Here is a 23,940-nt window from a genome sequence, read left to right as displayed (position 1 = left end):
CCATTACCCTAACACATATTAGTCAAATATTTACTATGAGTATGTGTTTATCAGAAATATATATGGCTGTGCTGAAATGCAGTGACACCTGAAATAATGGATTAGATACCACCAGTATTGCAAACAAATTTAGCAAGTTTTTAAATTGAATCAAGAAGCATAAATAGCTACTCACACGAGCTGTTTCTGTAACACTCCCACTTCAACCAGTGCCTCATAATTCCTCATTGCCTTGGGCTTCACAGGTAGAACAACATCAAAATCAGCCTGCAATCAAACGTTTACATTTTAGATTAGGAGTGGAACAACTGGACAAGTTTCAGTTGGTGACAATCGTCTGGAATGTAAAGCAAAGATATCACCCATTCCACAGGCAGATTTTGCTATAGGTGCATGACTCTGATATTCAATGCTCAAAATGCCAGATATAACTTTCTGCCAATTTTAAAATACGTTTGTGTGCACCTCCGCTCTCAATTGTTTTTTCACTAAGTGCACTATTGAATTTGCAATCTTACGAAGATCAGAAGAACTCAAACTGCTTTTTGATAATATCTTTATGGCGTGGGTTTCACATTTATTAATTATGTGAATTGACTGATAGCTTCACAGTGGCCAGTAACAGACAGATTCCAATCACAGTAATGTAGATCTATTTATGTAATATTCCAGACCACTGCTAATGACACTGCATGAGAGAACAGAATAGAATTTGGAACACAAGTTGGGAGTGAAAGGTATGAAGTATGTGTTGTCGCAGCTGGCTACTTCTGAGAGCAGCTGGGTAAGAATTTTTAATTGTTAAAGTGCTTCAGTGTTACGGCATGGAGCCAATGTACTCCACAGGGTGAACTTTGAAAATGTTACCATCATCACCGCATTATTGATCAGAAACATTGTAAAACATTCTCTGATTACTACTGCCCACTTTAAATAGGACCTTTTTTTAATATTGAGTGGATTCCGGTTAATTGGGATACATTGGGACCAGTTCATTTTGGCCCAATTAAGTGGCTGCCTAAATTAGTCAAAGTTTAATCAAAATAGTTCAAAAGGTATAAAAACAGAAAAACAGACAAACTACTGGCTAACTGAGAAAGAAATGATGTTTTTAAAAGAAATACAGAACAATTTAGAACACTACCAATACTACTGGTCGTTGTCCATCATTTCTAACAATGTCAGAAAACCTGTGTGAGAGAGTTTTTAAAGTGGAAAAGCTTTTGCACTGAGGCAGTGCTTCTCTCTCAACCTCGGAAGTCTGGGTCAAGTGCTACAAGTGGATGTTATATCTGGATTCTTCCCTGGTTACAGTAGATGACCATGACCCGTGATCCCCTTGCTCTCCATGTAGTATTGCAGAACCATCTTCCTGGCCATTGGATCTGATCCACTCAGTCTGCCAGAGCTGACTTTGAATGTCAGGACAGGCATGTCCCTACCTCACCATGGTAACGAGAACTGCTGGCTACCCTCACCTGGTTTAGCCCGCCTGTCAAAGCTGTGTACTGGGGTGTGGCCACTATCACATGCAAACAGCTACTTGGAGCCACAGGTGAGACCTGAGTGTCTAGTGGGGACCAAAAGTAGCATTCAAGATGTTGTTGAGACCTACAAATTTTTCATAGTTTCTAATTTGTTGAGTTGGTGAAATCATTTCCTTTTCACTCCTGGCTGTTACTGGCATTTCCAAATCTGAATGCTTGAAACCACAGTGAGCAAAACAGTTCTGAATTGTCTTACTGCTTATTCCTCACCAACTATCAGTGACAAAAATCACTGATTTTTGAACACAAACCTGCACAACTGATGGGCTAAGCACTGTGTGTCTAATGGCCACACAAGCGCACGCGACTGATGGTAGTTAGAAACTGTTCGGCAACAGTCTTCTGTCACAATTAAGCAGCTTGGTATCCCAAATAAATGAAGAGCTATTTTTTTTCAATTAGTTTTTATTCTTTAAGAGTTGCTCCAAATAAGCAGCTGCTCGATTAACCAATGGCCCAATTAGCCAGAATTCACTGTAGCTGATGGCTGGCTGAAATACGTCAAGGGGAGAACACTGTTAACTTACTTGAAATTCAAGAGATTGGGAGAAAAATATATTTCTTCATAAAATGTTCACTGTGTAGAACTCACAAAGCTGATGATATTGTGATTTGCTAGCTCAGCTTGCTTCACTGTATCTTTCCCTGGCTACACATTCATTAGTAGTTAAAAATAAAGAGTATGGCTGCATAAATTGAAGCCATCAGCTACCTGTAATGTGAGAGTTCCTTCAGCACAGGATTGCAACAGTACAAGGAACCCCAACGCCATATTCTGAAGAAAAGTGTGCAGCAGTTATGCAACAATGTGAGTACATAAAATGCTAGACTCAAACTAGCATTTACTAAAGCAAATGCACATCCTGCAGTTCATTTTGTAATAGTCATAAAGTATATTTCTTATCATGAAATTCATTAGGGTTAATCTGATTAGTTGTGTGAGTTGAGTGATAAATGCTGAACAAATTACTGCAGCCCCAATATTTTTAATTGAAGTACAACACAATCATGGCATTAATTTAGCATGTCGTCTTCAATTCTGGCAAAGCAACTGTGTTCAAAATAAAAATAAAGTCAGGTTGGACTATTCTTTTAAACTGTAATACGGGGTTTGCACCTGTAACAACTCATTAAGAAAGTATGATATAAAAATGAAGATATTCAGAAAGTTTGGTCAAATGGGTCATAGTATTAGCATACTTTTCTGTATTGAGCATACATATTAATTATTGCTTTACCTTCTCAACTGGCAGGGGAGTTTCTTTCAAGTCTATCTCATAGATGTTAGTATCTTCACCAATATACGTTATAGTAGATTTAGATGGGCTCTGAAAGTCTTTAATTTCCATTATTTCAAAACTTTTACCCTGTATGAATTAAGATAGTGTTAGAATGCAGGATTTCTGTTCAAAATTTTTCTACAGAGTGAAAATAATAACCCATCAAGGGGAAAACATCAAGGCTATAAAAATATGCAATAAATTAACTATTGAAAAACTTTAGTTTGTTTAATGCCAATCTAATTTGAAAAGTATTGTAAATAGAACAAGAGCATTCATTTTATTTGTACATTTGAAAATGACTTCAAAAGCCAAGCAAAAAATGAAAGGTTATGAAGAGTTGAACTCGTATTCAAAATAGATGGAAAGGGCCAGATAAAAGTTCATTCTCTACTTTCCACACTTGAATCTATTGTAAAAGCCAAGACAAACTGAAGAACTAATTGGTCAGAAAACAAAATAAATTTGCACTTTAACAACCAGAAACAGAATTCTTAATATCACTAAAGGAACTAAAGGAAAAGGCAGCAGAATTGATGCGATTGTTTTGAAGGAAGAAGTGTATTAGCTTTCACCCTGTTTGATCATCCAAGGAATGGGTGTTCTGTTATTGTTCGTGTTTTCTTTGAACTATTTTTGAATTAAGCGCAATAGGATATTATAAATGTTATATGTCAATAAGTAATGTTTACTTCTTTCGAGGGAAGCCTAGCAGTTACCATAATGCTATTACAGCACCATAGACCCTGGTTCCATTCCTGCTGCTGTCTGCTGTGACTGTGTGGATTTCCTCTGACATTCCAGAGATGTACAGGTCACGTCAGTGTAATTGGTTGCCATGTGCTTTTTGGGCCAGAAGGGCCTGTTACTGTGATGCACCTCTAAATAAAACGTAATAAAGGCAGTACACAAAAGATAGTAGGACCGGGGCAACCTTACATGCATAAACCAATAAGGAAGGCTCAGATATAGTGCACAATAAAAGGTGCATGATCTGAACTCCCTGAGGATGAACTGCAGAGTCCAATCCTGCTGGGTTCCCTGATATTCCAGTTCCCAGGTCCTAAGGCCCAACTAGACCTGGCACAGGAATCATAAGCCATTGACTTCAATAGATTCAGGAGGCTGAGGAGAAGAAAGGCACAGTTTAATTTAAATTATTTATGTTTTAGGTTTCTTTCTGTTTTACTTAAATATATTTATTACAAAATAATACTGATATTACATAATTTTAATGGCTTATGAATGCTAGTCCTGATATTGCTCAAGCCACGTCACTTCAGGGATGCAAGACAGGCCTTCCATGTCCAGTCGAAGCAACTTCAAGTGCAGGGAGGCCACAGACAGCAGCCCAAGGCAGCAAGTATACAGTATAGTCATACACAAAGGTTTAAAGATTAGCTTCAGAAACATAGATAACCTACAGCACGATATAGGCCCTTACAGTTGTGCCGAACATGTTCCTACCTTAGAGGTTACTAGGCTTACCCATAGCCCTCTATTTTTCTAAGCTCCATGTACCTATCCAAAAAACTCTTAAAAGGCTCTATCGTATCTGTCTCCGTCACCAGCACCAGCAACTATTCCACGCACTCGCCACTCTCTGCATAAAAATCTTACCCCTGCCATCTCCTCTGTACCTACTTCCAAGCACCTTAAACCTGTGCCGTCTTGTGGCAGCCATTTCAGCCCTGGGAAAAAGCCTCTGACTATCCACACAATCAATGTCTCTCATCATCTTATACACCTCTATCAGGTCACCTCTCATCCTCCATCGCTCCAAGGAGAAAAGACCGAGTTCACTCAACCTGTTTTCATAAGGCATGCTCCCCAATCCAGGCAACATCCTTGTAAATCTCCTCTGCACCCTTTCTATGGTTTCCACATCCTTCCTGTAGTGAGGTGACCTGAACTGAGCACAGTACTCCAAGTGGGGTCTGACCAGGGTCCTATATAGCTGCAACATTACCTCTCAGCTCCTAAACTCAATCCCACCATTGATGAAGGCCAATACACTGTATGCCTTCTTAATCACAGAGTCAACCTGTGCAGCTGCTTTGAGCTTTCTATGGACTCGGACCCCGATCCCTCTGATCCTCCACACTGCCAAGAGTCTTACCATTAATGTTATATTCTGCCATCATATTTGTATATACTAAAATGAACCACTTCACACTTATCTGGGTTGAACTCCATCTGCCACTTCTCAGCCCAGTTTTGCATCCTATCAATGTCCCACTGTAACCTCTGACAGCCCTCCACACTATCCACAACACCCCCAACCTTTGTGTCATCAGCAAATTTACTAAACCATCCCTCCACTTCCTTATCCATGTCATTTATAAAAATCGTGAAGAGAAGGGGTCTCAGAACAGATCCCTGAGGCACTCCACTGGTCACCGACCTCCGTGCAGAATGTGACCCGTCTACAACCACCCTTTGCCTTTTTTACTTGCTTCATGTACATCAAAACACACAGTGAGGTATGTTGTTTGTGTCAACAACCAACACACTCAGAGGTCTGTGGTGAGGGAAGTCCGCAAATGTTGTCACACTTCCGGTGGCAACATAGCATGCCTACAACTCATTAATCTTACCCTAACCATCTGTCTTTGGAATTAGGGAGGAAACGTGAGTAAGTGCACACAGTCATGGGAAAAATATACAAGCTCTTACTGGCTGGTGTTTATTTTATTGCCTTTGCTATTTCCAATAAAAATGAGCAACAATAATAGTTTCTTCTTTTCAGTGAGTAAGCTATATCTGTAAAATTCATTGTTGTCTGAATCAAACACAGGAAAGATTTTCAATGTCATATGTTTAGATATTTCACCTAAGAGATGATCACCAGCAAAGCAGGTGCTTGTGGTTTGACATTACCTCATCACCTACAGTTCTCTTAGCTCCATCTGTGCATTCAGGCTGTGGAGTTTTTCTGATATCTGTAGCGTCCTCAACTTGCACAGTAGCGGATGTCTGCAGTTTGAGGTAAGAAATAAGAGCATTCTCACTGACTGACTGACACTTACAACTACATTGCATAGTGACATAGCAAAACTGTAAGATTTACGTTAATCATTCAGGAAACGTGTTCGTGGGTTCATTTCAAATAGAAAAAAAACTTAGCAGAGGGGACTTCTTGACAGCCAATTTATTCACAAATTTCAAAGCCTTGGTAATATAAAACTTTCAGAGAGAAGAAAGTTTTAAAGCCATAGGGCAAATGTTTTAATGTTTCAAATGGGTTTTTTATTGTGAATTTTAACTTAAGTATCTCATTGCTTAAAATCATACCAAAAAATTTTTACTTTATTAGAGTTAAAATCAGCCACAAATAAGAGCAAGTCACTCAATTATTCCTAACCAATCAATTACAGCACATGGTCAGAGAAAACCAAATGCCAATCCAAGAAGAACTAAAAACATAAAGAGACAAGGTGCAAACCAGCTGTGACCAATAGATACAGCATAGTAAATTGAAAGTGGTGCAAAATTTGCTGCCTAAACAAAGTATGAATGGAGATTAGCACATTGGGTAGCAATGTTACATCTATCGCAATTATTCTCTACTCTTCTGAGAGAGCCAAATTTACGCCAGCTTCAGCTTCCTCAGAGGAGCCCAATTCCTGTAACGTAGGAAGAAATGGGACAGAATAAACATAAAACAGTAATCTCAACAGTTGGTTCAGTATAAACTTATTAAACACATGATCACTGAAAAAACAAATAATACTCTAATCACCATCATTAATTTATGTAAATCAATTCAAGTTCACAACATGATATTAAAAAGATTCCTCTGTACAACATCTGCAAATCAAAAAACAACCTACAAAAGCTGTCAAAGCTGTGATCATTGTTTTTACTGCAGTAAATTCTCTGAAAGATTCTCCAGTTTGCTGCTTGCTGTGCCTTTTGTGTCAGAATGTCCTAAAAGCATCTAAAAAGTATGAGGAGGAGGAGGAGGAGGAGTAATTATGATGAGATAAACCCTTGGACCTGCTCTGCCTTGCAGCAAATGCATGGCTGAACTTTGCACAAACTTCTGTTACGCCTGTGCCCAACTCTGAGGGGCTGAAGGGTCCAAAAGTAGCCCCCTCCTTTTTGAGAATCGCAAGATCACTATTAACTCAGGTCAGGAGACCCAGGAAATGAGAAAGAGACGTTTGGAATGTGTCCTGGCCGCTGCGATACAAAGCCAGAGAAAACGGCCATTGTCTCTTGGAGACAGAATTGTGTATTGAGTACTGTACTTCATGGAAGCCCTCAGGGAATGATCAGAGGGGGTTGGTTGAGGGATTGCATCATCCCGACCTGATTGACATCTGAGACCCTGTGAGTCAGGATAAAAGAGGGTCTGGGGAACAACCCCTTTAGGCGCACCAGAAGAAACGCTAGAAATCCTGTAACAGCGTAATAGCAACAGCCGGTGGAAAGCCCACGTGCGTCCTTTTCCATTTGCCTCGGAATTGGTGGGCCTTACCACGGAAGAACAGCTTTAGCTAAAACAAAGGAGAAATCAGCCCCAACGACTCTCGAAGGATTGACATCATAAAAGGAATGGGCAAGTTTTAAACTCTCTCTCTTGACTCCAACCAAAGGCTGCAGCCTGCATGAACTTGAGTGACTTCTATATTTCCATTGGACAATACATTATCCCCTAGACAACAACAGAGCTATTTCTTAGTGATTATTATTATACTTGCGCTTTTAGACTTAGTAGTGACGACGTATATTACCTGTATGTTTGCATTGATATTCTTTTTGTGTATTTTTATCAATAAATACTGTTAAAAATAGTACCATCAGACTTCAACGGACCTCTCTATCTTTGCTAGTAAGTGACCCAGTTACGGGGTACGTAACACTTGGCTTTCCTGACTTATGCCAATATGCCTTCATTTTATCAATGCCTTCTCTGGGATGATCCTTCTTTTCTCTCTCGATACTGGTAGATAATTTAGGTGGATTTTTTCTACACCAAAGAATGGAATATATTTGGAGAGCTTATCTTTATTTTTTGATTACATGTTGTTGAATACTTGTGTTTTCTTGATCATTATTCTGGTAAATGCAATGAATAGTAACAACAGAGAATGGCAAGATTACATCAAACATCCTGTTCAAGTTGAGTTATTTCAACATAGCTGAAGAACATACATTCTTCGGTGAAGCCATGTCATATTGTACTCTCACTATAGGTTTACATAATTACAGCAAAGCCTTCTTATTCTTCCATTCCAGATTCCTTTTAATAAATATTAACATACATTTGTCTTTTTTAAGTGATTTGAGTACATGGACATCCAAATCCCCCCAAATAATCCCCAAGATTAAAAAGCATTGACCCGAAACGTTCTGTTCTCCCTCCAGAGAAGCTGCCTGATCTGCTGAGTTTCTCAGATTCTTCTCTTCCTGTTTCAGATTCCCAATATCTGTGGTTTGTTGCTTCATTTACCAGACTTTCAGGAACTTATTTTCCATTTTCCTTATAAAATGGCTGTTTTCACACACACTTGCATTAGACTTTATATGCCTCCAACTTTTACCATCATTTAACCTATTTTTAATCTCCTTGTTGTCTATTTTATTCTTGGTATTTACTTTTCTACCAAGCTTTGTATGAGCAACATGTGGAAATATACATTGCACATAACCACCTTAACCAAGTCAAATTGAAAAAGATTGTCAGACCCTTGCCAATACAAACAGCTTTCACCCTGAAAATGATCCATCCATTTTCTTCTAAACTTGACCTGGCCAGAGTACAGGCCTAGGCAGTTTAATTTTTCCTCATGGTAAACCCACTATCCTTTTTTTGGGATTTCCGTTAATTACATTTGGCCAATAACCCCCTAAACCCTTCCTATCCATGTACCTGTTCATTTTAAATATCGCAGTTGTACCCGTATCTACCGCTTCCCCTGCCAGCTCATCTGATTTCCTCACCACTTTTTGTGTGACAAATCTTGCTCCTTAGGTTCCTTTTAAATCTTTCCCCTCGCACCTTAAACCTTTGCTCCTTCTCATCAGACTATCTACCCTGTGAAAAAATTGACAATACAACATACTTGATGATTTTATGAACCTCACCTTCTTCGGTCCAGGGAAAAGAGCACCTGTCTATCTAGTCTCTCCATATAATTCAAGCCTTTCAGTGCCAGCAACATCCTTGTGAATCTTTTTTTAAACCTCTCTAATTTAGTCACATCCTCACCAACTTCTTGGAAGCTGCAACATGACATTCCAATTGTTTAAAAAAATCATGAAATGTCCATAAAATTAAAGAAGGTCAAATTCCCAATATAGATCAACAAGAAGCATGACATTTCATTTCATTATCTTAGAGTACTGACTGCAATCATGTAGCCTGGGGAAGCCATGCCAAGGCTGATGCAATCGCTATTGAAAACCATCAGAAAATCCATTTGAACCAGAAAACAGAGTACGCTCCAGCCTCTCAAAACTGTGAGAGTTCCTGCACCTGCTGAGTCCCTCCAGCCTTTTGTGGCGGTTGCTCTAGATTTCCAGCATCTGCAGAATCTCTTGTGTTTATACTTTCAGTTCCTTGCTTTTCATGAATCTATCCAACTCTGCCCCAAAAAATATGCAGAGGTTCCGCTTTCACTGTCCTCTGAGGAAGTGAGTTCTAAAGGCATGAACATCCCAAAGGGAGATTTTTATCTCAACCCTGTGTTAAGTCAACAACACAGTGCAATTTGCCTATGACTGGAACAGGTTTACAGTGGGCACCTTCTCCCTGGCTCCACGCTCATCCCTGGAGCATCTGGGCAGTGAAGACTACTATGTCAGACTATTGTTTATTGACTATGGCTTTGCCTTCAATGCTATAATTTCAAGCTAACCTATCTCCAAACTCTGAATCCTAAGAGTCACAGCTTTCCCCTGCAACTGAATCTTTAACTTCCTGACCAACAGAGCATAATCAGTAGGTCTAGGCAGCGACAGCTCCGCCATGATTATTCTCAACACTTGTGCTCCACAATGATGTATCCTCAGCTCCCCACTCTACTCCCTGTACACTCGTGACTTTGGCCAAAGTCTGTTCTAACTCCATCGACAAGTTTGCAGATGAGACCACCATTAGGCTATATCTCAAATAACAATGAGTCAGAGTAGAGGAAGGAGGTAGAGAGCTCAGTTTCATGACAACAACGTCTCCCTCAATGTCAATAAAACTAAAGAACTAGTCATTGCCGTCAGGAAAGGAGACAGTGTGCATGCCCTTATCTACATCAATGGCTTTGAGGGTTGAAAGCTTCACATTTCTAGGAATGAACATGACCAATATCCTGTCCTGGTCAAATGATGCAAATGCCATAGCCAAGAAAGATTGTCAACACATTGATTTCCTCAGGAGGATAAAGAAATTTGACAAGTCCTTTTTTCCCCTCTGTGTAGTGATTTGATCTGTATGAACAGTATGTAAGACAAGCTTTTCACCGTATCTTGGTACATGTGACAATAATAAATTAATACAATAAAACTCTAAGTCCCTGAAGTTCTTAGATTCTCCCACAAAAGGAAACATCTCCTCTATATCCACCCTTTTAAAACTGCCAGGATCTTATTGTGCATGTTTCAATCAAGTCACTTCACACTCTTCTAACCTTCTTTGCATTGCCTCTGACATTTTTATTCAAATAATGAGACCAGCAATGAGCATTTCTCCAGATGTGGTCTTGCTAGTGTCTCATATAGCTGAAGCATAACATCCCTATATTTATATTCAATTCCTTTTGCAACAAATAATAACATTATGATAGCCTTCCACTTTATTGCTGTATCATTCATTCATGTACAATAATTGTTTTGTTATTCATTATTCAACTATGTATGATTCTTTCCTTAACTTTTCAGCTGAAACATAACAAAATCAATATAAAGAAAATGTATATGTGAGATGAGCATGTTATATAGAGATGTAAAATTCATAGCAATTATTCTGTGTCCTCCTGAGAGTTCCAAACTTACTTCAGCTTTCGCGTCCTCAATGATTTTCAAGTTCTGCAACACAGGAAGTGAGGGAAATTAATAAGATTTACCGGTGGAAGATTAAAGAAAAAAACAACATGCATTATTACAAAGAAAAGAAACAATAATTACCAATATTATTTCTTGTACATCAATTCAATCTTTCAGCAGGATATGAAAGAAGGAATTACCTCTGTACAGCATCTGTAAATCAACAAAAGCTTTGCAGAACAACCTTTGGAACAGAAACCACTAAGATCATTTGCACTACAACATCTAAACAAAGACCGTGAAAGATTCTGTAGTAATTTTAGGAATTTATTGCTTGCAGCCCCTGTTGTATTATATTCATAAGAAAAGGATGTAACTAGCTCAGACGCTCCCTTAAGCCTGCTCTGCCATTTAGTAAGAATGAGGCTGTTCCTTTACACAAACTCTAAGTTAGTGGCTTATCTCCCTAACACCTTAATTTTCTTAATGATGTCCCTGGAATGAATTTATATTGGAAAAGGAAATGAATAACAACCATCCATACAAAATAACAGGATTATATCCATTACTCAATTCACTTTGATTCATTCAAATGGGAGCAAATGATCATTCTTTGACATTCACTTTGTGTAGTACACCTGCTCGTTAATGCAAACATCTAATCAGTCAAAGTGGCAGCAACACAATATGTGAGAGCATGCAGGCGTGGTCAAGAGACCAAACATCAGAATGGGGGAGAAGTGTAATCTAAATGACTTTGACTCTGCAATGATTGTTGGTGCCAGACTGGGTGGTTTAAATATCTCAGAAACTGCTAATCTCTTGGGATTTTCATGCACAACAGTCTCTAGAGTTTACAGAGAATGGTGTGAAAAACAGGAAGTATCCAGTGAGTGGCAGTTCTGTGGGTGAAAATGCGTTGTTAATGAGAGAGGTCAGAGAAGAATAGTTCAAGCCATTAGGAAGGCAACCATAACTCAAATGACCATGCATTATAACAGAGGTGTAGAACCTCTGACACACAACACACTGAATCTTGAAATGGAAGGGCCACTTCAAGCAGCAGTAGACCATGAACGTACAGAAATACACTCAGTGGCCACCTTATTAGGTACCTCCTTGTACCTAATAAAATGGCCACTGAGTGTATGTTTCATGTACAGATTTCTCTATAAACTTTTGTGTAATATCCTCAAAGAGCTCAAGCAAATTCAGCAAAAAAAATTCCTAAGCTTAGGGAGCCTCAGGTTTGGGAAAATCACGGTGAGCTTTTTTTTTCATGCAAACATGTTTATTACAATTCAAAACCTCTTTGATGTGACTCCTTAAAGTTTTTTTTTAATTTTTTAATTAGTTTTTAAAAACATTTTACAAATTAAAAACCCCAAATCCCAATGAGGAACATTAAAACAGTGCAAAATTAAGCATACAATAACAATATGTTACAAAGGAAGAGAATTTAGCAAAAAAAAAAGCACCTAAATTAAAGACAAGTAAGATCACGGTGAGCTTTTGCGAAAGTCTTGATGAACAGAAGGATCAACTACTGTAAGATGAAAGAACAATTGAATAATTGAGCAATGAGGGAAGAAAGTAGACATGGGCATTTTAGATTCAAGAATCAGGATATGGAAATCTGCAAGTCCATATAACTGAATGATTGTGAAAAATGTTCTATATTCCCACCAAAGACTTGCCTGTAACAATAAACAGAATGCTGGAAGAACTCAGTGGAGACAAAAGGTGTAAGTCAATACATTTGCATCAAGCCCCAGCATCAGAACAAAAAGAACAAGTAGCAGGGAAGAGACTGCTGGGTAATGGGTCAAAGCAGATGGGGAAGGGATGATGACTGGATAAAATTTGGTGGGGGAAGGATGGGAAATAATAAATTGAAAAGAAAATAAAGTGGACAGAAGAATGAATGTAGGAGAGTGAACTGGATGTGTAGGTTACCCAAAACTGAAAAATTAAATGTTTATACCACTGAGTTATATCATAAGCTATCCAAACTCAATATGAACTGTTGTTCTTCCTATTTGCATTTGGCCACTTCAGCAAAAATGGCTGAGCATAGACAGATCAGTGCAGCATTGGGATCATCATCATTTTGTGACATGCTGTATGACATGGGCGATCATGGTTTTTCCATGTCCATGACTGTTCTTGGCAAATCTTTCTGCAGAAGTGGTTTGCCGATACCTTCTTGTGAGCAGTGTCTTTACAAGATGAATGACCCCTGCCATTATCAACACTCTTCAGAGATTGCCTGCCTGGTGTCAGTGGTCACATAACTACTGCCTGGCTTTAGATGTTCTAGAAAATACAGGGAAGGAGGCAAAAGAGGCGGGGGCATGGCACTGTTGATCAGAGTTAGTGTCACAGTTGCAGAAAAGGAGGAAGACATGGAGGGATTGTGTACGGAGTCTCTGTGGGTGAAAGTTAGGAACAGGAAGGGGTCAATAACCCTACTGGGTGTTTTTAATCGACCACCAAAAAGATGTAATAATAATGGGGTTGTCGTGGTGGGAGATTTTAATCTCCCAATTATCGATTGGCATGTCCGTAGAGCATGGAGTTTGTTAGGTGTGTTCACTAAAGTTTCTTGACACAATATGTAGATAAGCCTACAAAAGGAGAGGCTGTACTTGATCTGGTATTGGAAAATGAACCTGGTCAGGTGTCAGATCTCTCAGTGGGAGAGCATTTTGGAGATAGTGATCACAATTCTATCTCCTTTACCATAGTATTGGAGAGGGATAGAAACAGACAAGTTAGGAAAGTGTTTAATTGGAACAAGAGGAAATATGAGGCTATTAGGCAAGAACTTGGAAGCATAAATTGGGAACAGATGTTTTCAGGGAAACATACGGAAGAAATGTGGCAAATGTTCAGGGGATATTTGCAAGGAGTTCTGCATAGATACAATACAATGAGACAGGGAAAGGACGGTAGGATACAGGAACCATGGTGTACAAAGGCTGTTGTAAATCTAGTCAAGAAGAAAAGAAGAACTTACAAGAGGTTCAAAAAACTAGGTAATGATAGAGATCTAGAAGATTATAAGGCTAGCAGGAAGGAGCCTAAGAATGAAATTAGAAGAGCCTGAAGGGGCCATGAGAAGGCCTTGGCGGACAGGATTAAGAAAAACAACAAGGCATTTTACAGTCCTCCAGCAGTGGCAGGATCTCCCTGTGGCCACAAACTTCAATTCCACAGACCACTCCCACTCCGACATGTCTGTCCATCGCCTCCTCTACTGTCAAGATGAGGCAGGTTGATGAAGCAATACCTTATCTCCCGCCTAGGTAGCCTCCTACCTGCCGGCATGAACATCCAACTCACAGACCTCCGTTGATACCCTTGCCCCCCCTTACCCCCATCCCTATCTATTGTTTTAGTCTGGTTCTTTCTCTCTCATTTTTTCTCTTTCTCTCTCTTTTTTCCCCCCTCATTATAATCTCCCCCCAGCCCTACCTTTCTTTCTCTTTTGTTTCCCATAATTCTCCACCTTCCCCCAGCCCATTTCCCTCCAGCCTATTACTTCCCAGCTCTCTACTTTATCCCTCCCCCCACTACTTATCCCCCCTCGACCATCCCATGTTACTTCACTCCTGATGAAGGGTATCGGCCTGAAACATCGTCGCTACCTCCTCCCATAGATGCTGTCTGGCCTGCTGAGTTCTGCCAGCATTTTGTGTTTTTATTTATTTCCAGCATCTGCAGACTCAGTCATGTTGCCAAGGCATTCTACAAGTATGTGAAGAGCAAGAGGATAAGACGTGAGAGAATAGGTCTAATCAAGTGTAACAGTGGAAAAGTGTGTATGGAACCGGAGGAGATAGCAGAGGTATTTAATTAGTACTTTGCTTCAGTATTCACTATGGAAAAGGATCTTGGTGATTGTAGGGATGACTTCAGCAAACTGAAAAGCTTCAGCATGTAGATATTAAGAAAGAAGATGTGCCGGAGCTTTTAAAAAGCATCAAGTTGGATAAGTCTCTGGGACAGGATGAGATGTACCTCAAGCTACGGTGGGAGGCAAGGGAAGAGATTGTTGAGTCTCTGGTGAAGATCTTTGCTTCATCAATGGGGACAGGAGAGGTTCCGGAGGATGGAGGGTTGCAGATGTTGTTCCATTATTCAAGAAACAGAATAGAGATAGCCCAGGAAATTATAGACTAGTGGGTCTTACTTCAGTGGTTGGTAAGTTGATGGAGAAGATCCTGAAAAGCAGGATTTATGAATATTTGGAGAGGCATAATATGATTAGGAGTAGTCAGCATGGCTTTGTCAAAGGCAGGTCATGCCTTATGAGCTTGATTGAATTTTTTGAAGATGTGACCAAACACATTGATGAAGGTAGAGCAGTAGATGTAGTGTATATGGATTTCAGTAAGGCATTTGACAAGGCACCCCAAGTAAGGCTTATTGAGAAAGTAAGGAGGCATGGGATCCAAGGGGATCTTGCTTTGTGGATCCAGAACTGGCTTGCCCACAAAAGGCAAAGAGTGGTTGTAGACGGGTCGTATTCTGCATGGAGGTCAGTGACCAGTGGTGTGCTTCAGGAATCTGTTCTGGGACCCCTATTCTTCCTGATTTTTATAAATGACCTGGATGAGGAAGTGGAAGGATGGGTTAATAAGTTTGCTGATGACACAAAGGTTGGGAGTGTTGTGGATAGTGTGGAGGGCTGTCAGAGGATACAACGGGACATTGATAGGATGCAAAACTGGGCTGAGAAGTAGCAGATGGAGTTCAACCCAGATAAATGTGAGGTGGTTCATTTTGGTAGGTCAAATATAATGTCAGAATATAGTATTAATGGTCAGACTCTTGGCAGTGCAGAGGATCAGAGGGATCTTGGGGTCTGAGTCCATAGGACACTCAAAGCTGCTACGCAGGTTGACTCTGGTTAAGAAGGCATACAATGCATTGGCCTTCATCAATCATAGGACTGAGTTTAGGAGCCGAAAAGTAATGTTGTGGCTATACAGGACCCTGGTCAGACCCCACTTGGAGTACTGTGCTCAGTTCTGGTCGCCTCACTACAGGAAGGATGTGGAAACCATAGAAAGGGTGCAGAGGAGATTTACAAGGATGTTGCCTGGATTGGGGAGCATGCCGTATGAGAATAGGATGAGTGGACTCGGTCTTTTCTCCTTGGAGTGACTGAGGATGAGAGGTGACCTGATAGAGGTGTATAAGATAACGAGAGGCATTAATTACATGGATAGTTAGAGGCTTTTTCCCAGGGCTGAAATGGCTAGCATGAGAGAGCACAGTTTCATGGTGCTTGGAAATAAATACAGAGGAGATGTCAGGTGTAAGTTTTTTTACGCAGAGAGTGGTGAGTGCGTGGAATAGGCTGCCAGCAACAGTGGCGGAGACGGATACAATAGGGCCTTTTAAGGGACTCCTGGACAGGTACATGGAGCTCAGAAAAATATGTGTAACCGTAGGTAATTTCTACGGTAAGGACATGTTCAGCACAGCTTTGTGGGCTGAAGGACCTGTATTGTGCTGCAGGTTTTCTATGTTTCTACGTTTCTAACCAGGACTTGTGATTTGCACCAGCTGCTTATATGACCATCCACTACCTGATCCCATGGCTTCACATGGCCCTGAATTGGGGTGCTACACCTTCTCCCAGGGTGACTTGCAGGCTAGCAGAAGGAAGGAGAACCTTACATCTCCTTTGCTAGAGATATATCACCAGCCCACCACCCATGCAGGAGTGGGAAGGCGAGTTAAAATGACATGGAAACAGAAGATTGAGTTGGCTGTTGCAGATAATGTGCGAGTGCTCTGGAAAAGGCCAGCATATCATTTGTAGGTGCAGTTCCTTAGAATGTCTTCCTGTAAACTTCATGCATTTCATGAAGCAGCAGACAGATTGCTACATAGTCTAAAATTTACTCATTCTTACCATGCAAAAAATTTGGTTTATAATTTCATATTGTGTTGTCCTATGTATATCTTTCTGACCTACATATATCTCATTTCACATTTTGCTATTTCCTCACATACTTCTTTCTGTACATAGTTTTGCATTGTCAACACGTTGGGAAAAGTAACATCATGTCTTTCCATTTAAGACATTAATATGAATACAGTTTGCTGATCCTTTAGCACTGAGCTGACAAGAGCACCATGTAGAGGTCCTAAGTTGGTCATGGTTGACAATGGATGTTGCATCCTAGTTTTATATGCAAGCCAGGGCAGGACGACATGGAGAGCAAGCTGGTACCCATGCAACAGGCTCCCTCTCTCCATGCAGATGATGAATCCAAAGTAATGGCAGAGGCCAAACCAGAGGGTCACAGGAGTTGCCAGTCAGTGTTAAACTCAACATAGGACTGCCTTAGGGACTCCAGCTGTGAAATTTCCCTCTGGGTTTACTTCCAAAGCCTTCCCCATGAATGAATGTAGCTGCAAAGCAGCAGAAGTTTGATATCAGAGATTTCCTTCTTCTAGATGAGCTGCCAACCACGTCTGATGAGCCCCATCAGCCAGAAATGATGGGTTTTAAGATACCAATAACTTGCCTTTGCCCCTTCTCTTGTCGGTAAATATGGTTCCACCAGCTTAGTTCCTGAGCCACACTTGAACACCAAGAGCTGGACTTGCTATCAGAGGCTACCTGAGACACACGCCATTGGGAACATTTAATAGGTAGTGGGAGCTTATCCCCATTACAACCTTGAACAGCTATGACAACCTTAAGGAATCAAGAACACCCTTCCAACCTGAGAAAAGTATATTTCTACTCCTGTTCTTTGTCCTTTATCCATTCCTATCATTTTAATTTTCTAACCTTTTTCCTTTTTATATAATTTTCTTGTTAATTTTTTCACCAAAAGCCAATAAAATAAAACTCTCTGTATTTTCCTGTCACACTCACACTCTGTTGTTATTATTATGCAAATTCAGACTTTACATTTGAACTTGGCCTTTTGATTTGTAACTTTCATCTCACCTGAGATTGAGTGACTAGAATCAGCTTTTCTTTCTTACTGCTGTTGTTGACACAGTTTCACAGTGGTAATTTTCCATTCAAGTGGTGAAGCCAGATAATTATTTCTGGGGTAGAGGTCTGTATTGAGAGATGTCTTCTGCATGTTTGTACATTCATCATTAAAGCATTACATATTCCAGTGTCCATTTTGGAGAGCTAGTGCATCAGTTATCCACTCTTGCTCCTTGCACCAATGCAGATGCTATGACTGTGTGGAAGATTTAAGGCAAGGATCCCGCGTGTAAGTTCTTTCATGACATGCTTGTGAGTTTTTGTGAATTTCATCTTTCCAAGCTTCATTAGCACTGAAGTTGCAGTGTTAATGATTAACAGTATAAGTCTAAAAAAGTCTGTGAGACATCAGGCAGTGTTGAAGTGCAATGTTTAGGTGTAAGCAAACGCTGGAAATATTCAGCAGGTCAGGAGGCACAAGAGATTTTTGAAGATGAACCTGTGAGAGAAGGGAACAGAATAAAGTATCAAGATTTGATACTTCCACAGGAGTGAGCGGAGAAGAAAGGAGTGAGGGGGAGATTGAGAGATTAGATTGAAGAATAACAAGATATTATTTGTTGACTATTCTAATATATTGTGGTGAGCATTTGCTCCATAATGAAGGAAGCTCATTGAACACAAAACAGACCAGGCACCATGACCCGGAGAGTGAACCCAACCAGTCTCACACAGACGGGAGGTGACCATCACACACCCCTGGTTACGGTGACGTACAAATACACAAGCGAATAACTGTATAACTGAATAACAACCTAAAATGTAACAATAAATGAACAGGAACTTCCCACCATAATCCCACAAAAGCATTTTAACACAAGAACAATAAACAGTGCTGATCATTAGAAATGCAGGGGCGGGCTGTCAACTACGCGCCCCCACCCCCATAGTGTCACAATATTATCACTTCACTGAGCTGTAAATTCTTCTTCCATTAACTTACCAAAGCACCCAAAATATTTATTTTCTGTGCCATTTGTGTAGAGTAGCTGCTGTTTGTACCATTTACAAAATGTACTGTAGTTATTAATCCAGGCACTTCCCAAATCTGCAACTTCTACCTACAAAGAACTGTGAGAGCAGCTGAGAGGATCATTGGGGTCTCCCTACTATCCACTGGGGACATTTATCAGGAGCACTGCGTACACGGGGTCCTTAGTATTATTAAGGATCCCACTCATCCATCCATATTTTCTATGACTTTCTACCATCAGGCAGGAGACTCCAATGCATAAAAACAAGAATAGTCAGGATGGGAAATTGTTGCTGCCCTCAGGCCATGAGGCTTCTGAACTCCCTGCCACATCACCTTCGAAGTGTCACTGGTTAATCTGTTCCGTACCTTACAATATTTAATTTATGCACTTTAGTTTGTTATTTACATGTGATTCATCTTTAGAGATTTATCCTTCATAGATTATCATGCTGTGTATGTTATGTGTACTACTGGGCTTTACACCCTGGTTCAGAGAAACGTCTCATTTCTATATACACTATATGGTTCTATACATTATATACATGTCTGTAATTAGCTGGCAATAAACTTGACCTGACTCTACAACCAAGTAAGGCAAGGGCATCAGAAGCTGAGGATTACCGCCACCTACAGATTTCCCTCCAAGATGAGCACTGTCTCAATGACACCATCTCTTTCACCAGAGGGATTACAATAGTTCAAGAAGGAAGCTTATTACCATGTTCTCAAGGACAATTAGGAATGCATAGTAAATGCAAGCCTTGCCAGGGATGCTCAAGTTATGAAATATGAACAAAAGAAAGTGTTTTTACATCACTCTGACAATCAGCAAACTTCTAATCCTTATGTGTAACTATCAGTATTTGTGTTTCCTTAGGACCCAAAAGGCAATATCCTGGTGAAAATAGGATTGTCACATTGCCCAGAATAAAACTGACCTAACCAATACAAATTGCTATGAAATACTGTGGATGTAGAACTCTAGATATCAATAGAGACTGCTGATCTAATTAACAGGACAGGCAGCATCTTTGTTGAGAGGTTTAGTGTTTGAAGTCATTGGCCTGAAACATGGGGCAAATGCTGGTTTATATTTTGTCACCAATTCAGAAGAGAATTATCACTGAAGACCTATTCACAGGCCAGTACATTCCTGGCTTCCTCCTGAAGTAAAACTACCACTTTCAAGAATGTGGATGGCTCTGTAGACATGGAGAACAATTTTGTTAACAACGGTCTCAAGACAGTGATTAGGAGTGGGAGCCCAGAGTAATTTTACCTTTTAAAACCATGGTACTGTTAATGTAGGATCTCTTTCCATAAATACAGCACAGCTGGGGATTGCAGAATATAACTGTTGGACTGGTTATACAGATATTACCAATCCAACTATGTAGGGCCATAACTTAAAGCAACTGTGGTAGAAAATAACTATTTTTTAAAATCTCTTCGAGAAACTCAATGCATTATATTATGCTGAAGTGTTAGTTCCATCATTTGCATTGTTGTTTTTGTTTCCAAACTAATGAGTTCAGTAATATTTTTTTCTTTTTGGGGTTGTTCCACCTGTTGCTCCAGCAATAAAATGGAATTGAGAGGGATCATAAATTAGCCATGATTGAATAGTGATGTGACTCGGTGGGGTGAATGGCCTAATTCTACAGTTAAGTCTTCCAGTCTTAATCCCTCTGAATACCAGCATTAACTCATAAGTACTAATGGAAGTCAATGACCTAAAGCATTACTGCTGTTACTTTCTTCATAATGCTGATGACCAGCTGAAATTGTCCAGGATTTTCCATTCTTACTTTAGATTGCCAGGAGTTGCAGCTTTTTGCTTCACCTACCAGTCATTTACATACTGATTTTCTACTTTTCCTACCAAAATGGCTATTTTCACACATGCTCCCATTTTACTACACATCTTCCCATTTTGCCCAATCACTTAACCAGCTTACAATCACTTGACTAGTTTACAATCACTTGACCAGCCTCTTTTATTCTTCTTGGTGTTTACTTTTCCACCAACCTTTCCACATGCAGTGTAGACTTAACACAGAACCTTATCAAAGTCACGTTGCAAAAATTTGGAGACAAATCACTGAACCTTGCTTTGATTCACTTGATACAGGTGTAAATAACAAAGAGGAATTCCTAATCCCATGATCCCATCAGTAAGCACAAAGCAAATGTATTCACTTCCCTCCCATCTACATGTTCAGAAAATTATGACTTGTCAAGACAAACTTTCATTCATAAATCCTTGTTTACATCCCCTGATTATTTTGTAAATTTCAAGTCCTCTATTATCTTCATTTATAGATTCTGTCATATTCCCCAATTCTGACTCCATGATATATTGTCCCTTTCTTTCCTTCCAATCTTCTTAAATAGAGAGTTTAGAAATGCTGTCTTTTAATCTATGAGGCCAATCATCCTTGAAAATGTTGTTTGGCATAAAATTCATGAGACTGATGGAACTGGAGATCTTGAATTTAAAGGAAAGACTAGTTATCTGGGACTATTTGCCTTGGAACAAGGGGACTGGGTGATGACTTTATGCAGGTATATAAAATCAAGAGGGGTATTAATAAAGTAATCAGTCACAGCCTTTTCCCCAGGTAAACGGAATCTAAAACTAGAGGCCACTGGGTGAGGAGGGAATTATTTTAAAAGGACTGAGAGGCCAGTTTTTCGCACACAGGGTGGTGAGCATACAGAATGAGCTGCCAGAGGAAGTGTTAGAGGTGGATACAATTACAATATTTTAAAGGACGCTTGGATAGTTGTATGGACAGGAAAGGTTTAGAGGGTATGGGCCAAATGCAGGCAAATTGGACTAGCTCAGTGTAACAGCTTGGTCAGCACAGATGGGAAGGCCAAAGACTCTGTTTTCATTCTGTTTAACTCCATAACTTTACCTCGAAAGATGTAACGGTAGTAGGTCCTTCCGCAACTTGTGTCATCCCTGGCCACAACAAGGAAAGCTCAGATTCAGACATCTGAAGAATATTGGTGGATGAGTGCTACAATACAAAGAGGATTATTGGCAACTTAGCAATTTTATTACTAAGTCACAGTTTTCACAAAACTGCAGAGAAAACATTGATTAGCAGTATTCCTAGCAGATCAGCAATGGATGGATACAAGATCAAGCTTAACAACTTGTGTATTAAGGGAGTTTTCTTATGCAAGAAGTTCTACATTTACAATAAAATGGCATTTCCTCCTTTCACTTCTTTTAATATCAGTTATGTTTTCACACCCGTTTCTTTGCTCGAGTTAACAACAAAGGAAAACACATCTATATGCTTGCAACACAACTGGTGAAAAGATTGCAGTCATTTGTAAAATATGGTAGCAATAGTTGCCTGTTTTGCAATATATGATGAGATGATTTGAATAACAAAAATGCTTAATCATAACCTTTTAATTCATTATACCTTTCATATGTTCAGAATGTCCCAAACCCCTTTAGAGACAGAAATTAAATGTTAAGGCACTTTGGGACTAATTAGGATTGTGAATTAAAACAATGATCTTCAGTGTTCAGATCTACCTAAAAATAAATGACAAAAACTGTTGTATGTTTAAATCTAATGACCCAAAGCAAAAGAAATTTTATCAGGCATTTTAATGTAGTTCTATGTCTGCAGCGATTTTTTTCAGGTGATTCAGGTCATCTGAAATAATGGTTAATGCCAAAAGATGATATTTTTAAATGGTGTATATTAAACAGTTTTTTGGAAAAGAACATCTGACTGAACTGGGCTTTTCATCTTAAACCATTTTTTCTGAATAAACATGCTTCAAATTTAAACCTAGTCCAAACTTTCTGTGAATATTCTCAAGTGCCACAAGTTCAACTGAGACAGTTCTACAATGCAGGAAGTCACATTCATATAGAGTGATATTGTACAGAAACAGCTCTCTTGCCCCCCAAAAAACTGCAAAAACTCTAGAAGGGCTATCAATCAAGAAGTCAATTGTAGAGCAAATTTGATTTAAGTAATAATCATGTGTGTAAAATTGGCTCACCTTTGGATTTTTATATAATATTTAAGCTTTTATATTGGGTACAGCTTTAATTTAAATTTAATGTCTACAACCTGTTGGTGTTGCTCCTCCAAACTGAGAGTGGCCTCATTGTGACAGCAGAGGAGGCCATGGACCATCATGTTGGAATGGGAATGGGGATTGGAATTAAAATAGTTGGCCACTGGGAAATCCTGCTTCTTGTGGATGGAGCGAAGTTGCTTCACAAAACAGTTGCCTAATGTATATCAGGTCTGACTAGTGTAGAGCAGGCCACATTGGGAGCACTGGATACAGAAGCTGACCCCAACAGATCCACAGGTTAAGTCTGGCTTCACCTGGAAGGACTGTCTGAGGCCCTGAATGGAGGGACAACACTTCTTCTGCTTGCAGGGATAAGTGCCAGAGGGAGATCAGTGGGAGGGATGAATGAACAAGGGAGTGATGGTGGGAGCAATCCCTACAAAACATTGAGAGTGGGGATAGGGGAGGTAAAGATGAGTTTGGTGCTGGGGTCGCACTGAGGATAACGGAAGTTGCGGAGAATGATGTGCTGGATGTGGAGATTCATGAAGACAAGAGGAACTCTATCCTTGTTAAGGCGGTAGCGAGATGGGGTGAGAGCTGTTGTCTGGGAAATGGAGGAGATATGAGAGAAGGCAACATTAATGGTGGAGGAAGGGAACTCCTGTTCTTTCAAGAAGGACGACATCTCTGATGTCCTGGAACAGCAAGCCACATCCTGGAAGCAGATGTGGCGGAGGAAAGGAAAGGAAATGAGAAAAGGAAATGGCATTTTTACAGGATACAGAGTGGAAGGGGTATAGTCAAGCCAGCCATGGGAGTTGGTAGGTTCATAAAGGATATTGGCAGACAGTTTGTCTCCAGAGATGGAGACAGGGCAATCAAGAAGAAAGAAAATTCTCCACAGCTTCTGCCATCTTCAACAGATCCTACCACCAGACACATCTTTACTTCTCCTGCCACTCTCTGCTTTCTTCAGGGATTACTTTCTCCATGATTCTCTTGTCCATTTGTCCTTCCCCAACATCTCCCTCCTGGAACTTATCCCTGCAAGTGGAAGAA

The 23,940-nt window shown here is 39.9% G+C and overlaps 1 protein-coding gene across 12 annotated transcripts in view; it reads right to left on the bottom strand.

Annotated features, from left to right (window-relative positions):
- axdnd1 (axonemal dynein light chain domain containing 1) overlaps nucleotides 1-23,940 on the bottom strand; it is a 162,273-nt gene that overhangs the window by 12,444 nt on the left and 125,889 nt on the right. For 10 of the 12 annotated variants that reach the window (XR_009514787.1, XR_009514786.1, XR_009514785.1 and 7 more), the window contains 5 exons: nucleotides 21,741-21,845; nucleotides 10,823-10,855; nucleotides 5,708-5,803; nucleotides 2,786-2,914; nucleotides 176-267 (listed from right to left, as the gene is read on the bottom strand). Coding sequence is in view for 8 of the 12 variants with exons in the window: in XM_059984538.1 (XP_059840521.1) it covers nucleotides 176-267; nucleotides 2,786-2,914; nucleotides 5,708-5,803; nucleotides 10,823-10,855; nucleotides 21,741-21,845 (455 nt within the window). In the remaining 4 variants the exon portion in view is untranslated. The other 2 variants (XM_059984546.1, XR_009514788.1) reach the window with 2 other exon arrangements.

This window comes from Hypanus sabinus, chromosome 11 (assembly GCF_030144855.1).
Source record: "Hypanus sabinus isolate sHypSab1 chromosome 11, sHypSab1.hap1, whole genome shotgun sequence".
Lineage (NCBI taxonomy): Eukaryota > Metazoa > Chordata > Chondrichthyes > Myliobatiformes > Dasyatidae > Hypanus > Hypanus sabinus.
The sequence above is the reverse complement of the archived record's forward strand: the minus strand, read 5'-3'. Positions and strand labels throughout refer to the sequence as shown.